The sequence below is a fragment of the Labrus bergylta genome, chromosome 17 (assembly GCF_963930695.1).
Source record: "Labrus bergylta chromosome 17, fLabBer1.1, whole genome shotgun sequence".
Classification (NCBI taxonomy): Eukaryota; Metazoa; Chordata; class Actinopteri; order Labriformes; family Labridae; genus Labrus; species Labrus bergylta.
In genome coordinates, this window is record NC_089211.1 from 13,656,044 (window position 1) to 13,677,433 (window position 21,390).

The window sequence follows — 21,390 nt, forward strand, 5'->3', positions numbered from 1 at the left end:
ATAACGTTTAAAAAAAAATGCCCAAACACAATTCAAATCTCAAACACAGTAGAACAAAATGTAGTCACAACACGTATTTTGAAACAATAAAGCACACAGGTTTTACAGATAAGTGGGACAGTTCCCTTTTTATTGACAGTAAGCTCTGTTCATGCACCAGGTGACGAGGGAGCGCCGAGATCCGCATGCTGCCGCACTTTCTCACTCCAGTACATCTGTGATGAAAAGAAACAGGATTCCTTTACGCTAGCTTTTCATTCTAAACAAAACAATTCAGTAGTTTTCCATACAAATGGAAGTGAGTATGTGAATCACAGCTCTCTAGGTTTTTCCAATATGACTCACTTGTGTGCAGGTCCTGATGAATGATGACTGCGGTAGTGTGTGACTTCACTGTTGTATAGCAAAAAAAAAAAAAAAAAAGCCTGGCTCACTCTACCCCACAAAAGTATTAGGATGTACTGCTTCACCTTTTTTACTCCAGCAGAAGAGTTTCTCTTTCTGAGCAGGTTAGCTTTTCTATCCTTGTAAAAATCATTCAAAGGATTCATTCTGCAAGAAAAACCTTCAATCTAAGGATTCAGTTTTCAAACTGAACTTTTTGCATCTTTTAGGGCAGGGACAGTGCATCCTTGGATCCTAAAATAACCAGAAGCAGATGATACAGTATAAATCAAGCACAATAAGCACCTGTGGGACAGACGCCTCAGAGCGCCCTGGATTCTTGTCCTAGATTTACTCACATACAAGGAGAGGACTAGGTTGAAATAAACAATCCCACAACTTCGAGGTCAAGCAGTAAACTGATCTTTCAATTCCACTTCTGTGGTGATTCAAGAATGTCTTTTGACAAACAATTGTTTTGGAGTTTTTATAAAAACAAAATAAACTAAAAAAAGACCATATCTTGAGTTTTTTTTTTTTTTTTTTACAAGTGTCTGAGCTGTTTGTCGTGATCTTTAATTGCTTTTGAGGCATTTTACTCTTTGCATGATTCTGAACCAGACCCATAAATGGTTTTGAACTCTATTCAAATCTCGCTCAGACTGGCCCTGACTGGCTCTGTTTTTGCAGTTCATTGCATAACCTACAATTTGACTTTCACTTAGTGTGCTCCAAACAGTTCACCACATCATGCCTCAGCAGGTACTTTGAGTCTGCCTCAAAAAATCTTAATCACCACCCTTTTAACTCGGATATTTAGATTATGGAAAATGCTAGAAAGAAGATCAGAATCATTTTAGCATCATGTTTGGATCTTTATGGTGCGGTTCTTGTGCAGAATGTAAAATGTCTCACCTTGCTCCTTGGTCGAATCCTGACTGTTTTCATCTGTAGAGGAAAAGGAGAAAATGGCTGAATAAAAGCACGTAGTAAGAAAGTAGTATTCAGAAGTAAAGTAGACCGATTGGAAGTTTTATTTGCTCTTACCAGAACTGCTCACAGACTCTGATGCCTTCTCATGGTGCTCTGGAAGATATGAAAGTGTACACAATAATAATAAAGACAGTAAATAGTTTTGAAATTCATTTTGGCCAAACTAGTGTCATTTCAATCAGTATTTAACATGTTTTTTTAAGAATAGATATAATGTGTTTTATATGACTTTCTTTAAGACTAGGATAGGGTTGAGAAGAGGGGGTGGGGGTATAATTATGTGGTTTAATTCAATGTTTGAGTTGGAAAGTTTGTATATTTTGTGCTTCAGTGTAGATTTATAGTACTGACCTCTCCTCTGTCTCCCTGTCAAATATAATAAAGACAGACACTGCCATCAATGGAATGGGAGAAGCTGAAAACACTGATCATTTTCCTACAGAAAAAAATATATATTTAATGTTATAAACTTACCTTCTGCTTCCTCAGAAGACTCTGAGGACTCTGTGGGAGTCAGAGGAGAGAAACCAGTCACAAGCTTGTGATATTTTACATGTCAACGTTCGCACAATAGAGAAATTTTTTAAACTTTCTAAGCTGTGTTTTGGCGCCATCTACAGGCCGATCCTCGAACAGTGAAACCTTTTCTTACCCCCACGTGCTGCAGCGTCAGAGTTCCCTGCTCCCTCTGCTGGGGGAGGATTTCACGGTTATGTAATGTTGAATGTTAGGTACATAATGGTCACATGTCACACGCAGCAGGATCATTTTGACACACCTGTTTTGTCGTCCTCAACTTCAGCACGTTCCTCCACTGTAGGACACATTTCAACAGGTGACCCCGATGCTAATCACACCTTTAATATCTGAAATCCACGTGATAAACTCACCAGATCCATCTTGAACAGCCTCTGCATGTGAGAGATTAAAAAGCTTGCATCAGAAACTGCACCTGAATCAGCCGTTATTAAAGATTGAGGTTAAAGGTCATGTGGCTCCTCTTACCAAGGTAGCGGGCGCCCTCGTTCTGTTCCTCTGTGACTTTAAAGGTAAAAAAAAAGAGAAACAAAATGAAATGATAATAAAACTTTCAGAAACTCTGTAACATGTAGGGTTGAAAGAAGAAGGCACTTCATTTTTTTCTGGTCAAATTTACCATTCATCTGGGCGGCCTCATTCTTCTGAGCGGCCTCAAACTCCAACTGATCTGTGGACACAAAATAAGGTGACAGTTATTCCAAACAACAATGGAGAAAAGTAATGGAACAGAAAACATAAGAAATTGTCAGGTGGGTGCCTTAAAAAAAAACAGTATTATAAAGCATTATTCTCAAATAGTCTAGAATCTTGCAGCCTGATGGATTAACATGAACACACTTGAATATAAGAGTTAAAAATGTTCAGATCATGTAGAAATTTAAATGAGACCAATGCATCATACCTATATCCTGCAGTTTTGTAAGACCATCTGCATAAAAAAAATAAAAAAATAAATACGGGTTGAATTCCACCAATTCTGAGTTACAGAGGTATCATTTTCTTTTCGTGTGATTGTTGTGATTTTATAAAATCTGACTGAATAATTGTTAATGATTTTTTTTTTTCTCACCATCTTTTGCAACTGCTTCTTCTTTCTCTGCAGATTCCAGAGATGCTGAGAGAGCTAGAAATCATTTAGGTGCATCAGTCAGACTTTTGATAAAGATTCTTGTACAAATCTTTCAAAAATAAAAAAAAAAGAATTCTTGTCTTACCAGAGTGAAATGCTGCCACAGCGAGGAAAACAAACAGCGGCACTAGAAATCTCATCTTGGCTGCTGGTCTGGTCTCAGAAGATTTTGGATGTCCCTCCAAACTCTGTGTTGTGTTGTCCGTTTTCAGCCTCTTATATCCTCTGTCACATCACATGCTTTCATGGACAGGCGGCTCTGGTACCATTGTCCCTCCCTACCTGAGAGGACAGCTGGCTGTCACATCAGCACACAGACATATCCTTATTCAGGCCATCAAAGCTACCCATTGTGGTCGTCTCTGTCACAGGGACCTTTATTTGGGATGCTTCTGTGTCTGACTTACAAACAAAAAAGTGCATTGCATCAGGGGATGAAAACAATGTTTATTTCCTGTTCCTGTGATTTCACTGCACATCATTGGCTGTTGAATGATGGGTCACAATGGTGCTTAGGAACACAATTCCTCAATTAATCATGCAGATCAAAGAGAAAAGGCCAAGAGCTCCAGCATTCTACTGTCTCAGTGCTTCATCTGTTATTTCAAGGACTGGTGAGCGTTTCACTGTTTAAATCCCCGTCCTACCTTAAAAATCTGAATTATTATTAAATGTTATGTGGTTTAAATGAGCAACAAAAAAAAAAACTTAACATCAAAACTGGAAGACGTTAACTTCAACGTGCTCCAGAAACGTTCCATGTGTAGAAATTGTCAAATGTCCAGGAGAACTTTTAGGGCCCTTTAGCAACATTTCGACTCACGTGGATAGCAATTGTATTTATATATTAATTGTGTTTTCCCCCTTGTTTCTGTTTCTTTTTATAAAAAACACATATTATGGAGGCTTGCATTTAATAATCATGTGTCGATGATATGTTGTGATATGTAAGCGTTTGTATCTTTAAGATAAGTACCTCTTTTTTGTACCCCTCCTACCCCTGTGGAAATGTATTTGGGTGTGTGAGTGAGTAGGAGTGTGTTTCTTTAGCTCAGGTTATGGGTTTTGATTTTGTTTGGTTTGAATGTTGTCATCCAAAATATGTGAATTGTACAAAAAAAAGGTAACGAAGCTGAAATATTAAAGCAGATAACAAGAGATACACGAGAACAGCAAGAGAAAAGCAAGACTATGGTTTAGCCACCAATATAACCTGTAATGTATCCACACAGTAATATTTTAGAGGCCTTAATAGGAAGTGAGAGCTAAACAGGGTGCAGTGTGTCTACCGAGCTTTTACTTTGTAGCAACATGTCAAATAAGAGCAAAACGCAGACAAGGTCTCATCACTTTACTGTGATCATAAACAAAACATAAAAAAAGGTTCTGACAGGTTTGAGTGTTATTAAAGTCACATTACATTTCATATAAAAAGTTAAAATGTGTTATTAAAAGATTCCTTCTATATGTGCAGGAGAGGCCAGTCTCAATCAGCCTGTTGTTTATTATTATTATTATTTTACAAAGGTAAAATAGTAAAACTAAAACTTTTCTGTCAGTTAACCTGCACTTTTCATGTTATTGCTACAGAATGTCTTGACAAATACTAACAGCAAAAACGCTAATTTCAGATATCCAGAAAAATACACCTAAAAAAGTGAAAATTAAGCAAACTACATTTTATCTTAGTTACTATGGAAAAGGTCAGTGGTTCAAACAACATGACAGCTTAATCACAGGTACAGGCGTGACAACAAAGTACAGAAATGCATCATATTGTTAACAGTCATTACAAACTTAAGGACAGAGGAGGACCTTACATCAAAGGGACACTTCTCGTTCAATAAAGGCGTAACCCCAATATTCTGGTTTTAAGGCACAATTATAGCTTTTAAGAGAACATACACCTCATACTTTGTCAGTGCAATTAGAATGTCCAATTATAGTGTTATAAAAGTTAAAGGGAGAAGAATAAATCTGATTCTGAAATATGGAGGCAGATTACCCGTCCTCACTCACAACACACAGTACACAGTGGACTGCCAAAGAGGAAAGCTAGCGAAGAAACCATCGTAAGACACAGAAATCTTTGATAAAAGGACATCATATTCTTTTCTTTTTTTTAAATTAGCCAAAGTGTAAAAATCAGTAGGCTTATTTACAAGCAGCAGTGCACATAAATACATTTGATCTTAAAATAATTTGTCGAAGAGACTTGTGTAAACAAAGGCACACTGAGGAGTGTGTGCTTACCCGCATGTGCAGCTTGGTTCACAGTACTAAAAATACGGCACTGGAGCTGAAAAAGTTAACGGTTAAAAGAAGAAAGAAAAATAACTGCCAACTATTTTGATCATTTTTTTTCAGTAGAAAGTCAAGCAGAAATGTCAGAGATTAGCTGGTTTTAGCTTTTTGAATTGAAGAATGTGCTGCTTTTCTCTGTGATTTATGAAAGTAAATGAAGAGTCTCTGTGTTGTGTTATTGATTGGTGAGTAGCAGCTATTTGAAGACTCTGAGAAATTGTGATAATCTTTAAAAATATATTTATTTTATCGCCTAAGAGATGGCTCAGCAGATTGATTAGTGGTTATTGCTGGTCGCAGCCTTATTCAGCAAAGCACACTTTTATTCTGCCCCTTAAAAAACATCTGTTCATATAAAGAAAATATATAACCAATTGTTTGGTCAGCTGAGATCTGGGAAGGCAGAGAAGGGTTTTTACTTTGCAAATACAACGGCCAACATTTATCTGTTTAAATGCTAACTTGTAAACAATCTACTTGAATATTTGAATTCTCTGTCACAACATGTTACTTGCAGGTCATAGCAATTAATTTGGTTGAGAAGAAGATAGAAACTACCACAAGAAATGTGCTTAAAAAGGTCAGTGCACCTCAGATACCTGAAAAAGGTTGAATTTGCCTGACAGGAGTGATTTACAGTGCAGCAGGCATTTCAATGAGTACCTGTGTGTTTAAACTTTACTTATGTTGCGTTTAGATCTCTCCACTTTCAGAGTTCCCCTCTTAGTCGGGTGTGCAGGTCTTCCTGGTCGATCTTGCCGACTTGTTTGTGCCAGCGGTGGTGTGCCAGCAGGGCGACGTTCCTGGCCGAGATGGCGCTCATCTCCATGGCACTAGCCGCCCACTCCACAGCATTGAGGTAGTACAGCCGGTTGTGCAGGATGAAGGGAGGAGTCTTCCTGTGTGGCGGGCTGTAAGAAGGATAAGCTAGCCAGCGAGTTTCAGACACAGAATCTCGGGACAGGAACATGTCCTTCAGCTGCTCCTGGGACAGCGGCTGAGGGGAGAACACCTTCCACACTTTGGTCTGGCTGGCAGGGGGGCGCTTATAATCAGGAGGGATGTGAACAGGGTCGACAGAGCTCAGGGTGTGGATGACAGAGCCCTTTGAGTCCGTGGTGAGTATGTCAGACACGGTGAACTTAGAGGCCGGCTCAGTGGTCCCGAGGTAGGACATGTTTAGCATACCGTGGACCAGAGTGGAGACGGTCTGTTGGAACCGCCCCGGGTAGTGAGACGGGATAGGAGGGGAGAAGCCGGAGAAGGCGATGTCAGACTTTCCCTGGTGAAGCGGTGTCGCTATTACCACGATGTCATACAAAGCATGTGCTGAGCCTGATCCATCCACATAATTCACTTCATAGAAACTGGAGGCGGGGCCTGAAAATGATGAAATGTTTGACATATTAAAAGTGTGAATATACATATTAGGGCTGAGCCGTTAGTCACAATTATCCCAATATGAGTGTTGGCACATTACAAAAGTCTTAATTTATTGCACTGAATAAAAAAAAAAAAGTTATATTTAAACAAGCAATTGCATTCTCACTCAGCATGTTTACAGCTGAGGCCATGGTTTAGTGTCTATGCTTTCACATGACTGTGATTAAGTCAGATGAAGCTCAGCTAGCTGTCAGCTACACTCAGATTAATTGGGGATCTAGTGAGGCATTAAAACAGCAGATTTTTGGATTTATTTTGGATTCAGGTATTGTGTGAAACATGATGAACAGCTGGGTTGACATAGAAACTGTGAGTTCTAGCAAACATTTACCCTCAATTTTCTGTTAATGTATTGCACTTCATATCATTCTTGCAATATTAAAAGATGTATTGTATATTGTTCTCTTTGTGCAGGCCTACTGCACAAGTGTAAAAAAAAAAAAAAAAAAAAGAAAGGGATATGATGGTACCTGTCTTAGATGGTCGAACCTTGACTGAAATAGAGGTGACTTTGGCAGGGATGAGCTCACTTTTACTGTGGTAAAGCAGTCCTGAGCACACTTTCTTATTGCCTCCATCCACTGCCCACAGACCTGAATCTGTTCCAGCTAACGACACCGCCCCTACAAGACAAGACAAACAATTATTATCTTAACTTATTCATGATTTACAAAGACTCGTAACAGATTTATATGGCTGACAAACTAAACTCTTACATTGTACAACATACCCACAAATCCATTGATGCGTACACTTTGGCCGTAGTTGACACGGGTGATGGGTGCGACAATATCGTTGAGGAAAACCTGTGAAAACCCTTCACCTATCATTGTCTCCTCCAGGGTCTGATTCATCAGGGTGGGAAAACTATCGCCTCCCATAGCATGCAGGAGCCTCTCCACAGAGGAGAATGAGTAGCCATATTGCTGATACTGGTAGATCCTGTAAATACAAAGAAAAGTTTATTATAGTTGGGACACCAAAAAGAACAAGGAACATGGATCTCGTGCCAGAACAATAAAACCGCTCCTCCTCCTCACCTCATGAATTTGTCCAAAATACTCTCAACCCACATCTGCATACGAAGGAAGTTGAACCCATATCGCCAGAGGAGGCGCAGGAAATTGATTATAAACCAGTCGCTCTCTTCAAACGTGAGTTCCTTTCCGTCAAAGATCGCCATTTTAGAGTGGACATCTTTCCTCGGAGGAATACCTGGTTTACGAACAGAAACACGTGCTTTCAGGTTCAAATATTCGGAACTACAGAAAGCCTAAAAATGTTCTTCTTTTCGTGCTGAGTCCACTTAACACCACAAACATTGACTTTACCTAATTTTTCTATGAAGTGCTTCATGTGTAGGTTCAGAGGATGGATCATGGCGCCTCCTGTCTCATACTCATGATCTCCCACCTTCACTGTCGCTAGTCGCCCGCCGACAGACTCAGGTTCAAACACATCAATCTTGACTCCAGCTCCAAACTCCTGTCTCAGGTAGAATGCTGCAGCTGTGCCACCGATGCCCGCTCCCACCACAGCTTTACAGGAGCAACAACATACACATTGTAAACAAACTCTTGCAGCAAGCTCAGCTGGATGAATCCTCTTTAGGTTATTTTAGATGTTAATATGTCTTTCTTTTTTTAATTTCTTATAGAAAAATCAAGCTAAGAAGTCAAATACATTCGTCTAACATCTGGATTCAGTTAAGTTGTAGGTAAATACATAAAACTATAATGTTAAATTTGCATGGATCAAACCAAGACAAACTGAAAAGATGCGCTAAATAACAATATCATGTCAAATTATGATACATGTCTGACAATGTTTAAGGAGGCAGCCTTCAAGATTATTACTGAAAACAAGAGTCAGATTTTTCTGTCTTTCTGCAAGCAAAGATGAGTGATGTGTGTTTGTTGTCTCATGCACCATTCGGACTGGCATACCTATCTTTTTGGGCGGATCTTGCAGATCTGGAGCTGAGGCTAAACTTCTTCTCCCCGTGTGCCAAAGCCCGAGGAGGAGCAGGGCTCTGAGTGAAAGAGTCCGTGGATTCATCGTGGGCATCCAGAACTACACTGCAATAAAGACCATCTGTAGAGGCAGAAGAGACAGGGACCATGACTAGTTCACCATGGCTAGTTCACCTATTCATTTCAAGTCACTATCAGGGTGGGTCAAAGGTTACTCTTACAGCACTTCATATTTACACAGAGCAGAATACAAAACAGAGACGTTACTTATCAAACAAAACAACAAAAAAAACAGTTTTAAACTTTTAAACTTTACAATGAGAAAATGTCCAGGAGTAAAGTGTACAGTGTTGACTCACTATCTCTCCTAAGTCACTACAGGAGGTCCAGAGGTTAACCTCTCCGTCACACTTCAGGATAAGTTTGACGCTTCGTGAAATGTTCTCTTCCGGACACGAACTTGAGAAGCTACACTGTAAACAAAACACACTAAACACTGTATTTGACAAATAAAAAAAAAACACTACACAGGTTTATCGGCTTCCTCACTGTCGGAGGACCGTGAACGTCTCCTAATATTGAGACACACTTCCGGGAACGCTTGCTTGAGATTTTCACAATAAAAGCCGTAACACTATGTTACAATCAATGGGCGAATGGGATGCATGAAGGTCATTTAAGGTTTTTGATGAAAATTGTTTTTTGATGAAAATTGTTTCATTTTATTTTCTCTGAAACAGATAAATACTTATCTGAAGAGGAAGGGGGTACTTGTCATCTCGTTATTTCTCAAAATAGATTAATATTTTGATAATGATTTAAAAAAAAAAAAACAGTGCATGAGTAAAGCTCCATTATATACAGTATATTATTATATATTAATATAATTTAACCGAACCTGTCTAAAATCCCGACTCTGCTAGGAGTTAATTTGAAGTCTGAGAAGCAAAACGGAAGACGATTATTATTTTCTAAAATCGGTTGCGGAAGTAGAGCGGAAGCCGGGCATCCCCTCTTCTCGAACCATGCTTGAATGGAGGTGACCTTAGTATTTTTATCAAATAGTGAAGTGAAACAAATTGGGCAAAGCTCTCCCTCCTCCGCTAAGGTGAATCACGATAGTCAGGTCCGGTTTGGATTCTAAATTGTCTTGAATATCAGTGAAGACTGCAGCAAAGTAGCAGAAGTAACAGATATGGCAGAAGCACATCAGATGCGCATGCAGAATGAGGTGGAAGAGATGGTCCAGAGCCTGGAGAGGGACCACATCCGTAAAATGCAGGTAGGCGTCTTTATTGATGACATCAGCTGAGCAGTGTGATCTGTGCATTATCTCTCTCACATGTCTGATCGGTGTGTTCATGCTGCAGGGTCGCATGTTCAGCTGCAGCGCAGAGTGCTGTGACCGTCCCTCAGACTCCATGTCTCAGGTGCATCAGTGTATCGACAGGTGTCACACTCCCCTGGCCAAAGCCCAGGGACTGGTCACCTCAGAGCTGGAGAAGTTTCAGGTGAGAAAGTGCCATCTTCTCCCACCATCAAACTTTTGCATTCCTGTCAACTTTTAGTATGTGGCATACAACTGCTGCTCTATCATCCTGTATGACAAGGTTATGTTTCAGTTCCGAGATCTTCATCAGCAGTAAACATTTGTATTTGCTCAGTCATTGCATGCTGTATTTGTTTAATGCATTTTCCTCAAAGTCAGACCTATATGTACCTCAATGCCACTTAAACTGAAGGTCATAAGTATCCAGCACTTGCTTGATGAGACAGATTTCTAAAGACTTTCTGGACCAAGTTATAGATTGAATTGCTTAGTCAAATAAACACGTGCTGCTGATCACATCGTTGAACGCTTCATTCAGCCATTGGAAGTTAAACAAGTGCATAAAGTAATAAATGAAGGGGAAAAAAATGCACATTATTATGGTTAAAAAAAAAAAAAGTAGGCAGAAATAGAAGCAAATAAAATAGCAATAAGAGAGAGAGAGAGAGGGTAGGGGTTCTTCACTGCCTCACTTACACACTCAATCTTTTTTTTTTATCTGTATTCAATGGTACCCATAAGCTGTTATAGTTATCAACGAATGGGGTCAAAATCTCCCTAAAGTTTAAGAGCCTTAAGTCATGTTTCTTATTTTCTCTAGTTTTTGGAGAACGTGTAGTGTCTCTAACCGATTGAGGGAACATATTTCAGGAGTGTGCCATTAAAAATAAAAATTGGCTTTTGGAATGATGTCTGTTGAAAACATCTTGATTCTAAACCTTTGACCCCCTCAGGACCGTCTGACCAGATGCACGATGCACTGTAACGATAAGGCGAAGGATCTCTTTGACTCTGGCGCTAAGGAGCCGGCGGTTCGATCGCTGGTGGAACGGTGTGTGGGTAGCTGTGTGGACGACCACATCAACCTGATCCCCAGCATGACCCGCAGACTCAAAGAGAACTTGGACTCTATACCACAGTGAGGACGACTATGGCCTGTCCTATAGACGGCCTGAGTTCTTTGCACTCACATCAAAGCTAGTGTGGGGTTAATAAACTCAGCCAGTGTGAGCGTGAAGCAACAGAAGAACAGGGGGCTGGAACACCGTGAAGGGTGGGGGAGTGAAGTTTAAAATGGATTATGTGATCCAAAGGAGAGTTGTATCACGTTTGAGAAGCACTGGAGCTGGATGTTAGTGTTAGTGTCAAGATTTAAAGTGCGTTCTGTGAGGTTTGTTTTTGTACTTTGTGTAATCGGCAAACAGAACCCTCCCTGGATACCGGGAGCTGGACGTTTGTTAGATCAGGAACTCATCTTGTGTCAAATCATTGTTTGTTGAAACTCAAGGTGCTTTGCATTTTAAGGAGACCTGAAAAAGTGCTTTCTTAAACAATTGCATAACCGAGTGACACGTTTTAAAATAGTCCAATCAACATGATTCTAATATATATATATGCATCAAACCTTTCCATATTTAATCCAAAGTGTTCCTCCTGTATGATCCCTCTCATCCCTCCTTCTTCTCTTGTCATTTTGCTGAGTTGTTGTGTAATCTTCCGACCGCCCATGTTAGGTTTGTCTGTCTGGATTAAAAGTACTGTAAAAGTATCTGCGTCTGGACGGCGTTACTTCCATACCATCAAAAAAAAAACTCATCTGTCTGAGGCGAGACGGTGACAAGTCAAAGTTACTTTTCAGTTTTAATGACTGCCAAAGAATATTCTCATTAAGTACAAGCGCTTGTGAAGGAAAGATAACAGGAAGATATTGTACATGAACAAATTTGTCATGTAATAAATCAGTTTATATGTATTGTATATTTACATGTTGTAATATTACAGCAGGTCAAACGTATTATGCATCCAATTTGAATTCATATTGGCAAAAGATATCAGATATTTCAGTTAAGATATCCTTAAAATAAACATTACAGCCAGCCTGAGAATAAGATCATAATAATAAGAATAAGAGAACTCTGAACTAACTTTCTGATAAAAGATTAGTAAAGCCAACTGTTAGCAGGATGTGAGATAACTGTAATGTTTTTCAAAATTATATCTATTTTTATTTCTTTAAAACAAAAATAAATGTAGAATATTAATCAGAATTGCTTGAAGAAAACAATCCTCAGAAAGAAAGCTCTCAGTAGTACTATTATTATCAAGAGAAATCACTGTTACAGAACTGACCATACAGAGGAGATGACTGTAGAAAAAAAAAGGTTATTGAATAATTACAGCTTTGGGGCGCTGGACAGACGAGCAGTAATGACGTGCACCCCATGTACAGAGGCTGTAGTACTAGTTACAGATATGGGTTTGAATCCGACCTCTGTCCTGTGCTGCATGTGATCCCCCTCTCTCTCCTCCCACATTTATAGTCTCTCTTCAGCTGTCCTATCTTTTTATATATATATATATATATATATATATATGGTCCTAAATATAAATGACAAATTAATGATTAGAGCTTAGCCTAAAGTCTGCTAGTTATTCTCCAACATTATCTGGTAGAGATCATCGTGCGGGACCGATAACAAACTTACTCTGGACCATATTGTGTGGAATATGTTGGAAAGGGAATTTTTTTCCAGAGATAATCTGGTAAATAATACATGTTGATGTAAAGGAGTGATCACGCCTAAAGGTCTTAAGAGGTAAGTAGGAGACTATCCAGATAATGTTTACTGATTTTATTATAATACACTTTCCAGACAGCTCTGTTAAAATATGTTACTGTAAACAAGTCGTTCAGAACCTTTAGAAAACAGATTATGAGGGGGAGCAACATAGAAAGCTTCAGAAGAAAGAAAAACAGTTGAGCTGTAAAAAGATCTACGTAGGAAAGAGAGATCATGTCATAGCACCACAGCCCACATGAAGGGGCAGTTTTATTGGCTGTCGAGTATTGTGTACATGTTTTATTTTGCAAAAAAAATATATTCATACAAATACAAATGAAGTAAAAAATAAATAAATGTCAAACGAAAAAAAATAAACAACAATTTAATGACAGTAACAGTTATACAGGCGAGTCATACTGACTAGTCAGCTGTAGATGTCTTGTTTTTTTAAACATGAGGTAACAGATTTTCCAAAACTGCCAAACAAATATAGACCTGAACAGTAAAAAAGAAAAGTGTACATCCAAAAACCCACAAAGGTAATGTAAAAGGTGATACAGTTTAAATAATGAGCCTGAATGTGACAAACTGAAATGTGCTGCTAAAGTGGAGAAGCAGAGTCCTCTTAAGACCAATACATGAACATTTTAGGATCTAGATCAGCTGGTAAACACAACAGAAAGTCTCGAGTGATTCAACATATCTGTGTTTAAACAGAATGGTATGAATATCCGAGTGCTGGTGTCAAATTTTCTGACGTCTGACTTGAGGAAACGTTATCAGTGTTAACTGTGGCTCTTGATCTCCTGAGTATCTCAGAAGTCTGTAGGCTGAGGCTGGTTGTGATCACTTGTTTCATTTGAAGCAATGTTTCTTCTGGTCTAAAGGTTTACACATGTAATTGTAAGTTATATGTTATTTACACAGTCCATTGGATACTTGAACGCTGGTTATGAATCTCCCAACACGGAAGCTGTTCTGGTGCAAAACAGCACCGAGACGTGGACGTACTAAGATGAAAGAGTTTTTAAACACATCCTGCTTGTACTGCATCGTCACTTTAATTTGAAGTCTGTCGAGTGTAGTCATAGGCCACTGTCCAGCGATCGTGCTAGAGTGTAGGTGTGTGAAGAAGAAGGTGTAACGTTGGATCTCTGTCAGCTGATAACCAGCAGAAGAAGTTGGTGATGATGTGATTCACCTTTAATTTAAATATTTTTTAGTTTGCCCCGTGTCATTTGGATAAGGCCACGACATGTCATATGTAATTTATCTGTCAGGATCGTTTACGACATTGTTGGTGTACGTGGTGTTTTGTTTGCTTCTTGTTTTTTTGTGTCGATTAGTAATAGTGTTTAATACACCAATATTGTGGCGTATTAAAGGCGAGTTTTCAAGTGCAACACGATTCCCTTATAATGTTCCCATATTACAGGACCTTAATGACTCCACACACACAGCTGAACAATTCCAGAATGGTTCCATTAATGCAAGTCTGAGTCACACTGATGCACTGTCCACCAGTCGTCAGACCTTTAAGTCATAAAGCATGAATTAAAGCGCTGGAGAGTAGAGTCCAATTCAGAATTCCATCGTCTACAAAGACTTTTTCATCTTAAGAAATTATCCAACATCTCGGTGTTGACAGTTCTGAGGTCCAAGGTGTGGAGCTGCTCTGGAGGTAAAAAAAAAAAAAAAGGCCCATTTCTTTCTGGCCAAAGTCATGTTACTTGTTTACCCCATTTATACTCAGCTGAGTCTGAATGTGCCAAAACACTGAATACATAGACACTAAACATTCTCCCTCCTTGGGAGAGACAGCATGCAGGTGATATGACTGATCGACATCAGGGATGTTAAATGTGGCAGTGGATTTTACTCATGAGCTTGTGTTAGTGTCTCAGTATTACCAGATGAATAGTCGCAGTTGACAGCTGCCAAAGAGGCATCAGGACACACAGCGAGCACTGCTTTCTTGTTCTGAGGAATCTGCACGTTGGTCCGACTGAGGCGATGTATACACGAAGTTACAGCACACATAGAGAGGGAACGATAACAACCGACTGTCCAGGTTCATCACCACATACTCCTGAGCGGATGAAAGGAAAGGAGGAATATTAAGCAAGTCAACACTACTACAAGCGTATACATGTTTATGGCTTCAAATTGATCTGTCGACATGTAAATATTGCTCTCTGACCTGGTCTTTCTCAAGGGTGAGGAGCTGGTAGCCGGTTGAGCGGCTGCAGACCAACTTTCCACGGCTATCAAAAGAGGCGAGCCGTAACCTGAACACATAAAAGAAGTCAGAAGAAGAACCCTTTAAAAAGATAAAACATGTTCATTCTAAAACAGTTTCTAAAGCATTTCTTTTGAGGGTTTCTAACTCTAAATTTGAAGGGAAATAAGTTTTTTTTTTTTTTCTTGTTTAGAGTTTCAGGAGATAATGTATACAGTACTACACACAGGCTTGAGCTAAACAATATGAAGCAACAACATGCAGCTGGCTAACAATCCTTTAGCATAGAGAACAGATAAATGTATCTCTCAATCACAAATTAAAGGTTTGTGATAAAGACACAGCTGTACACGTCACTTTGATACATGTTCAAAGGTCTACTGTACCTATAGGCCAGATGCCTTCGAGGTTGTAGGCTAACAGCACCCCCACATGGCTGACTTAGAGTATTTCTTTTGAAGACTATGAAGCGGTTCGTGTAGGTCACAAGCAGATCGAAACCAAAGTTAAAGCCAGTCCACCGCCAGCAGTACTGAGGAGAGCAATATAAAAGAAAAGACATTAAAGAAAATACAAAGAAGAGTAGCAAAAGTGACAGAAGCATCAAGAATGTCTGACTCACATCTCCATCTTTAGTCAGTTTCCTGCCACATCTCATACTACTCAGCTCAAACTCCTCTTTGTTCGCTTCCTGGGGACTAAGGAAAGGAAAGTTTGCTTTTATAATATTAACAGCATTACAGTTGTATCATGTATAAAGGTTTTGCTAATTAAACGAAGATGCTGCAGGGGATGAAAAACACAAGCAGGATCTCACCCGTTATCGTTGTCGAATTCTGTCCGCAGCATAGCAAACCACTGGTTTTTGTATACTGACGTTAACCAATCTGGAATCAAATAATATTATAGGAGCATAAACACACGGAAGAGATCATTCTCAGTGATTTTTACCATCAAGGCAAGTCATGTATTTGTTAGAGTTAAGAAGGACAACACTTACTGATCTAAGAACTAAGTTAAAAATCAAATGCTCCCTGTTTTTCTCTCAAGTCACATATCCCATGAAAGCCCATGCAAACTGAATTGAAATGAAATAATTCACTTAATTGTTACATACAAGAAAATTAAATGATGAGTAATGTTTTCCAGAGAAAAGGAGATGCACAGTCCTGATAAAATTATACCAGGCAGAAGAACATCTTACCAGGGGGCAGAATATTATCTCTCTCCAGGATGCGAGCAGATGCCAGGTCGTTGATGATATACTGTATACGAACGTATTTGAACACTGAACGAAATGCTGTGCCCTCCTCTGTGTCCAAGAAGGGCTCCTTCTCACTCAGGTCTATGATAGAAACAGGGTCGAACAATTGATGTGTGACGAGCGGCAAAAAGAAGACTGCAGTGCTTACAGAGGTACGTTTCATTAAACTGTTGCCTTCCTGTACCTGTCCTGCGTTTGCAAAGCCAGGCGTCAGCGTCAGCCAGAAGCTGCTTGATGGGACCGTCCCACGCCGGATTGAGCTGCAGGAACATCCACTTCAGAGAGAGAAAATGACAAAGAGCGTGTTTAGGAACAGGGCCGATGGTACGGCGTGTGTATCAGGGGTTTATAAAGACAAGACATTTTGGATGTACCTTTTTCAGAGCTGTGTATACATCCATCTCTACCTGCATGACAAACAGGTCAGAGGACTGGATGAGCTGCTCCATCACTTCTGACCTGTAAATGCACAGGTATTTATTTAGACTATTTTAACACATTATAAGGTTCATGTTGATATAAAATAACATTTGATGTCTTTATTTCCAGAAAATATACAATTGAATCTTAATAAAGGATTGTAGAAAAGAGGAATTGGTAAAGTGATACCCAAGTTCTTTCATCAAGTCAACATTTTGGTGGGTCATCAGGTTGTTCAGAAGCCACTCAAGGCACCTGTGGAAAATAAATTATAGTGTGATGTAAACACACAGCATAATGAACGGATATAGCATACATTTATTGTGATTTGATTTTCTTTTTTTTAACGTATTCCCATCTAACTTTTTCATGACTGAATCCAAGCCGTAGATACTGGCACACGCGTAGTATCCACACACAGTCTTTGCACTGATGTTTTCCTTCATCGTCTCCCCGCACTGCTGGATCAAACCATCCTGAAGACAACAACAAACAAGACTCGATAAGGGTTTGTACCCTATGACTGAATATGCAAAAATCAAGATAAAAATGTTGAATTTGAGATTGTAATTCATTTCATTTATGTTACTAACCAGCTGTAGCATACATGCAGCAGCAAGAATACTGACGACTCTGCTGGGCTTGATGAGCACATCATCTCGGTACAGGGATCCAAACACGACTTGTAGAGCTACACACACATCACATGAAAGTTTTGTTAGTATAAATAGTCACAATAAAACATACTTGACTGATTCCTTTAGTGACCAAGTCCCATCACCTTCTGTGTCGATGTTCTGGTCCGGGATCTCCAAGTTGATTTCCATCATGTTGGACTCCTTCCACGAGCCGCTGAACATGCTGGAGAAATATCCTGACTGCAGAATGCAAGAGATTAGAAGAAATCACGAGTATGAAATAACAGACACGGATGACAGATACTCCTTGTGGTGTTTTCATTTGATTTGATATATTACCTGGCACAGGTATACTTTGTGGAGGTTCCACTCTTGTCCCAAAGCACAGATGCGAATGTCACTGTTCTCTCCGTTCAAGAACAAGGTCTGATAAATGTAGCGTGATGTGCTTTTCAACTTCTTCCTGTTCAAGTTAAAAAAAACACAAACAATCCAAATTAACAGAAAGAAGAATTTAACACTTAAGAATGATGTCTTAAAGAAAACTGAATCGATTGTTTCTTTTTTATGTACTTGCCTGCGAGGTGTATCTAGTATGGCATCGTCCTCCTCTTGTTCACTCTCACAGTCACACTGGGCGTTTCGTTTCCTCTTCTTACACTCACACCCATGCTTGCGGCTGGTACTTGTGCCCTCTGCAGCCTCCTCTGGACCCTGAGCGTGCGACTGAAACCTGCTGCCCAAATTCCCCATCTCCACGCCTTTCAAGGAGACTTGATACAAACACAACAGGTCAGCTGAACTTTATCTTGGTATTGCAACGGAACTCCATAAATCAATATGGTATCAAAAACAGGAAGAAAAAAACACCGTTAGAGACATTAGCTTTTGCAGTACAGTGAAAGCTTGTGGCGGAGATTAATGAGTGACTCATATTGAGGGATATACTTAATGAAATGTATTCTATCTGGATTAATTATTCATGTAGTCAACAAAATGTGTGAGAAAATAGCCCCAAAAAAGTCCTACCAAAATCACAGATTCTAACAAGATGTTCAAAATGTTGTCTTTAAAAAAAAACCAGTTCAAAAATAATGTGATTGTCAATTTAAGAAAGCAGAAAATCCACACTTTGTGTAGCAAGAACTCACAGCTTTGCAATTCTATTTGATTCGAAATTATCGAAAGATTGTTAAAATGGTTGCAGATTAGTTTCTGGATGATTTCATATTTAGTTTAGAAAATCCACTTTTTAAAAATGCTCCCTAACCTTCCACTAGTGCAATTTTATTGCTTAATATGAAAGAATAAACACAATGCTTGGACATTTTACTCCACATTTTTGTTTAAATTTAAAAAAATAATAATTTAAATACCCATTATCCATTACATAGAAGTAAAACTTATATGTTTTATACGTTTTTCACATATCCAACATATGAATGAAATAATAAGAGGACACATTTTCATCTAAAATAGAATAATGTACTTTTGTTTGGTGTAAATGAAAAGACATCAGACACATTTTTTGTGTTAGAATTTGTCGTCTGCCAAACAGCCAAAACATCTGCATGAATCTTTGTACAATACAAACAGAAGTAACAACATTGAGTGTGATTGAAGGACTCCCTGCCTCAGCATATGAAAGCCAGATGTGACACAGTGTATGACAGAGCACTGAGCTAACTCACCTGAAGACTCGCAGCGGGCAGGCTGGGCGAGGTTTCAGGTCAGAGGTCAGCAGTGACGGTAAACACGGCTGATAATCTCAGAGCCAGTTAAAGAGGAGCTAATACTAACAGCTAGCTTAGCCGCTGAATTCACTAAAAACAACAGCCTGAAAACACTTAACGACGCTGTGTCTGACAAGCTGCTACTCCGCACGAGCCTCCGGACCCCAAAAGTGCCTTTGTTCCAGTTACATTTTTTTCTGAATTACAGAAAATGTGAACCCGGAGATTGGAGATGATGTGTAACTGCCCTGAAGCTCTGCGGCTGCTTTTGTTGTTCTTCTTCTTCTTCTCTCGGTGGTGAGCGTTAGCTATTTCTACGTCACAGGTCGCTGCTCAAGATCGCCCTCTAGTGTGAGACAGATGTGCTACACAAATGTCAAAACTACCTTTTTTTTTCATTTTACAATTTCTTTATACCACAAAAATTGTCAAGATCCAACGTTATCCATACTAGCATTTATTTATTCACTTTTATATAGTATAATAGTAAAGAAAAATAAATAAAGGAAAGATCAATTATTAGGACCTGCTGAGCCCCACTGACAAGTCTGCCTGGTTCTCATGGAGTCTAAAGGGCACTTCCAAATCAGCAGTTTTTAATGTAACCTATTGATTGCATGCATACTAACACTTCACTGAAACATTGAGGGAAACGATCGTTTAGTTTAGTTTTACATTACAACAATAACAGACGTGACAAAACACTTACACAATGAAGACAGCTACAGGTACAGGTAACAGAAATATTAAGATGTATTAATTGAAGTGACATCACTCTGTAACAGCCAATGTTAGGCAGATAGTTGGCCTATTGAAGATAGTGTTAGTGTTCAAAGTTCAAAGATTTAATACAAATTTTGAATGATACTTCACCAGCATTGAGAAGCCTTGAAATGTGTCATTCAGTACTAGAGGCAAATAGCCAACTGTGTTTTTAGCTGTGTTTTAAAGACTGAAAGTAAAACATCTGTAGAGTACAGAGGCATGCTCCACAGCGTGTTTACAAAACGTCAGCACCTAGTGCGTGCCAGAAATCAGAAAGTAAAAGCAGTCTTAACTGTTCTCATTCTGTCAAAGATCGCTGAGACAGTCAATTTTCCAATAGGGTTCCTGGAAAGAACAATAACATTTGCCACAGATTATTGTAACACATTACAGACGAACACATTCATCTACTTTTTTTTTAAAGTCCTGATTCCAACTCTTTAAAACATTCTTCTTCATCAAAGTATATTGCAGTTTAACTGATCATAATACAGTGGAAAATTCCTCCAAAGTCAGATATGATATAACAAATTATTAGGAATTATTATACATAATTGCAGCTAGTCTTTGAAGAAAGTTTCAAGTTTAAACTCATTATTAACTTAATTCAACAACAGAATTAAAATCTAGTTACTGAAACACTCTGATGTGCCTGAAAATACATGCTTTCTTGTGATGTTGAAAGGTGTGATTATGTGCACATGGGTTCGCTTTGGAGAGCATAAAGTTGCTTTTTAATTTTGCTAATTCAGACCACTTCAAAACCTCTTTCACTCTTTTCCTCTCACACCTGAATCAACACCCAGGCCGACCAGGACTGAACTGGAAGGAGGTTACCAAAAGTTTGAAGTAGTGTTTAGTCTTCATCTCTGCAATGCCCAAAACACACCACCAGTTTCTACCAACAATTTAGAAACGGCAGAGGGTGAACTATCCAAACAACACTCCTACTCCTGCAGGTGTAAAGATACACACGCCATAGGAGTTGTAATCAAAATACATTTCATATCAATTTAACTCGAACTCACTTTACATCCCTCTGTTATTACTTCTATGTACTTATTGACAACTGTCTTTAATATGATGCCCTCCTTGAATCCTAACAGTAAATGCATTACAGCATAATCTTTACGTCAAAGCCATGGGGTTAAAAAAAATATAACTCAAAGGAGAAAAAAACAAAAAAAATGACAAACAAGTAAAAAAATATATGATACAAGACTGCCCTCTAGTGGTATCTTTAGGCAGGTTATTCATGGCATTAGCTTGCAATGTGCAGAAATGAAGATACTTTTTTATTTATTTGTTTGGTTATGTCTCAAGTTCTCCAAAAAAAAAAAAAAAAAATCATCATTACATTTATTAAAATAACAATTAACTTAATTTAAGTTATTTGTAAAGGGTCCATGTAGAGAGTGAGCTCAGCAAAGCTATTTCCTGACATGTTCATTC

The 21,390-nt window shown here is 38.9% G+C and overlaps 4 protein-coding genes across 12 annotated transcripts; 1 reads left to right on the top strand and 3 right to left on the bottom strand.

The window, feature by feature from the left end:
• Window positions 1-100: 100 nt before the first annotated feature.
• On the bottom strand, window positions 101-3,290 carry si:dkey-200l5.4 (uncharacterized protein LOC795026 homolog). 8 transcript variants are annotated; one of them, XR_010669013.1, is made up of 14 exons: window positions 3,132-3,289; window positions 2,987-3,040; window positions 2,819-2,845; window positions 2,534-2,584; window positions 2,383-2,418; window positions 2,268-2,288; window positions 2,156-2,191; window positions 2,030-2,068; window positions 1,852-1,881; window positions 1,729-1,768; window positions 1,432-1,470; window positions 1,300-1,332; window positions 346-393; window positions 101-215 (listed from the first exon to the last, which is right to left on the bottom strand). XR_010669013.1 is itself a non-coding variant. In XM_065965623.1 (14 exons), the coding sequence occupies exons 1-14, from the start codon at window positions 3,184-3,186 to the stop codon at window positions 202-204; spliced, it is 495 nt and encodes a 164-aa protein (XP_065821695.1). In that variant the 5' UTR covers window positions 3,187-3,290; the 3' UTR covers window positions 101-201. The 8 variants fall into 8 exon arrangements, 6 of the variants coding, with proteins under 6 accessions (XP_065821695.1, XP_065821694.1, XP_065821697.1 ...); XM_065965623.1 differs by having other exon boundaries at window positions 1,729-1,743; window positions 2,030-2,065; window positions 3,132-3,290; XM_065965622.1 differs by having other exon boundaries at window positions 1,729-1,743; window positions 3,132-3,290.
• Window positions 3,291-4,382: 1,092 nt separating this feature from the next.
• Window positions 4,383-9,358, bottom strand: pcyox1 (prenylcysteine oxidase 1). The gene is made up of 7 exons (XM_020629935.3): window positions 9,126-9,358; window positions 8,740-8,887; window positions 8,125-8,331; window positions 7,834-8,008; window positions 7,524-7,735; window positions 7,264-7,416; window positions 4,383-6,730 (listed from the first exon to the last, which is right to left on the bottom strand). Exons 2-7 carry the CDS (start codon window positions 8,858-8,860, stop codon window positions 6,060-6,062), a joined length of 1,539 nt encoding a protein of 512 aa, XP_020485591.1. The 5' UTR covers window positions 8,861-8,887; window positions 9,126-9,358; the 3' UTR covers window positions 4,383-6,059.
• A 389-nt stretch (window positions 9,359-9,747) lies between these two features.
• fam136a (family with sequence similarity 136 member A) lies at window positions 9,748-11,864 on the top strand. Its single transcript, XM_020629875.3, has 3 exons — window positions 9,748-10,048; window positions 10,137-10,277; window positions 11,050-11,864. The coding sequence occupies exons 1-3, from the start codon at window positions 9,962-9,964 to the stop codon at window positions 11,236-11,238; spliced, it is 417 nt and encodes a 138-aa protein (XP_020485531.1). The 5' UTR covers window positions 9,748-9,961; the 3' UTR covers window positions 11,239-11,864.
• Window positions 11,865-12,933: 1,069 nt separating this feature from the next.
• gmcl1 (germ cell-less, spermatogenesis associated) lies at window positions 12,934-19,444 on the bottom strand. Of its 2 annotated transcripts, none has more exons than XM_020629951.3 (15): window positions 19,132-19,444; window positions 18,018-18,213; window positions 17,780-17,903; window positions 17,584-17,680; window positions 17,396-17,493; window positions 17,166-17,278; window positions 16,992-17,057; window positions 16,757-16,841; window positions 16,567-16,657; window positions 16,323-16,463; window positions 15,936-16,005; window positions 15,741-15,816; window positions 15,505-15,650; window positions 15,080-15,167; window positions 12,934-14,968 (listed from the first exon to the last, which is right to left on the bottom strand). In XM_020629951.3, exons 2-15 carry the CDS (start codon window positions 18,191-18,193, stop codon window positions 14,828-14,830), a joined length of 1,512 nt encoding a protein of 503 aa, XP_020485607.1. In that variant the 5' UTR covers window positions 18,194-18,213; window positions 19,132-19,444; the 3' UTR covers window positions 12,934-14,827. The 2 variants fall into 2 exon arrangements, with proteins under 2 accessions (XP_020485607.1, XP_065821693.1); XM_065965621.1 differs by having other exon boundaries at window positions 17,780-17,899; window positions 18,014-18,213.
• Between the last annotated feature and the right edge of the window lie 1,946 nt (window positions 19,445-21,390).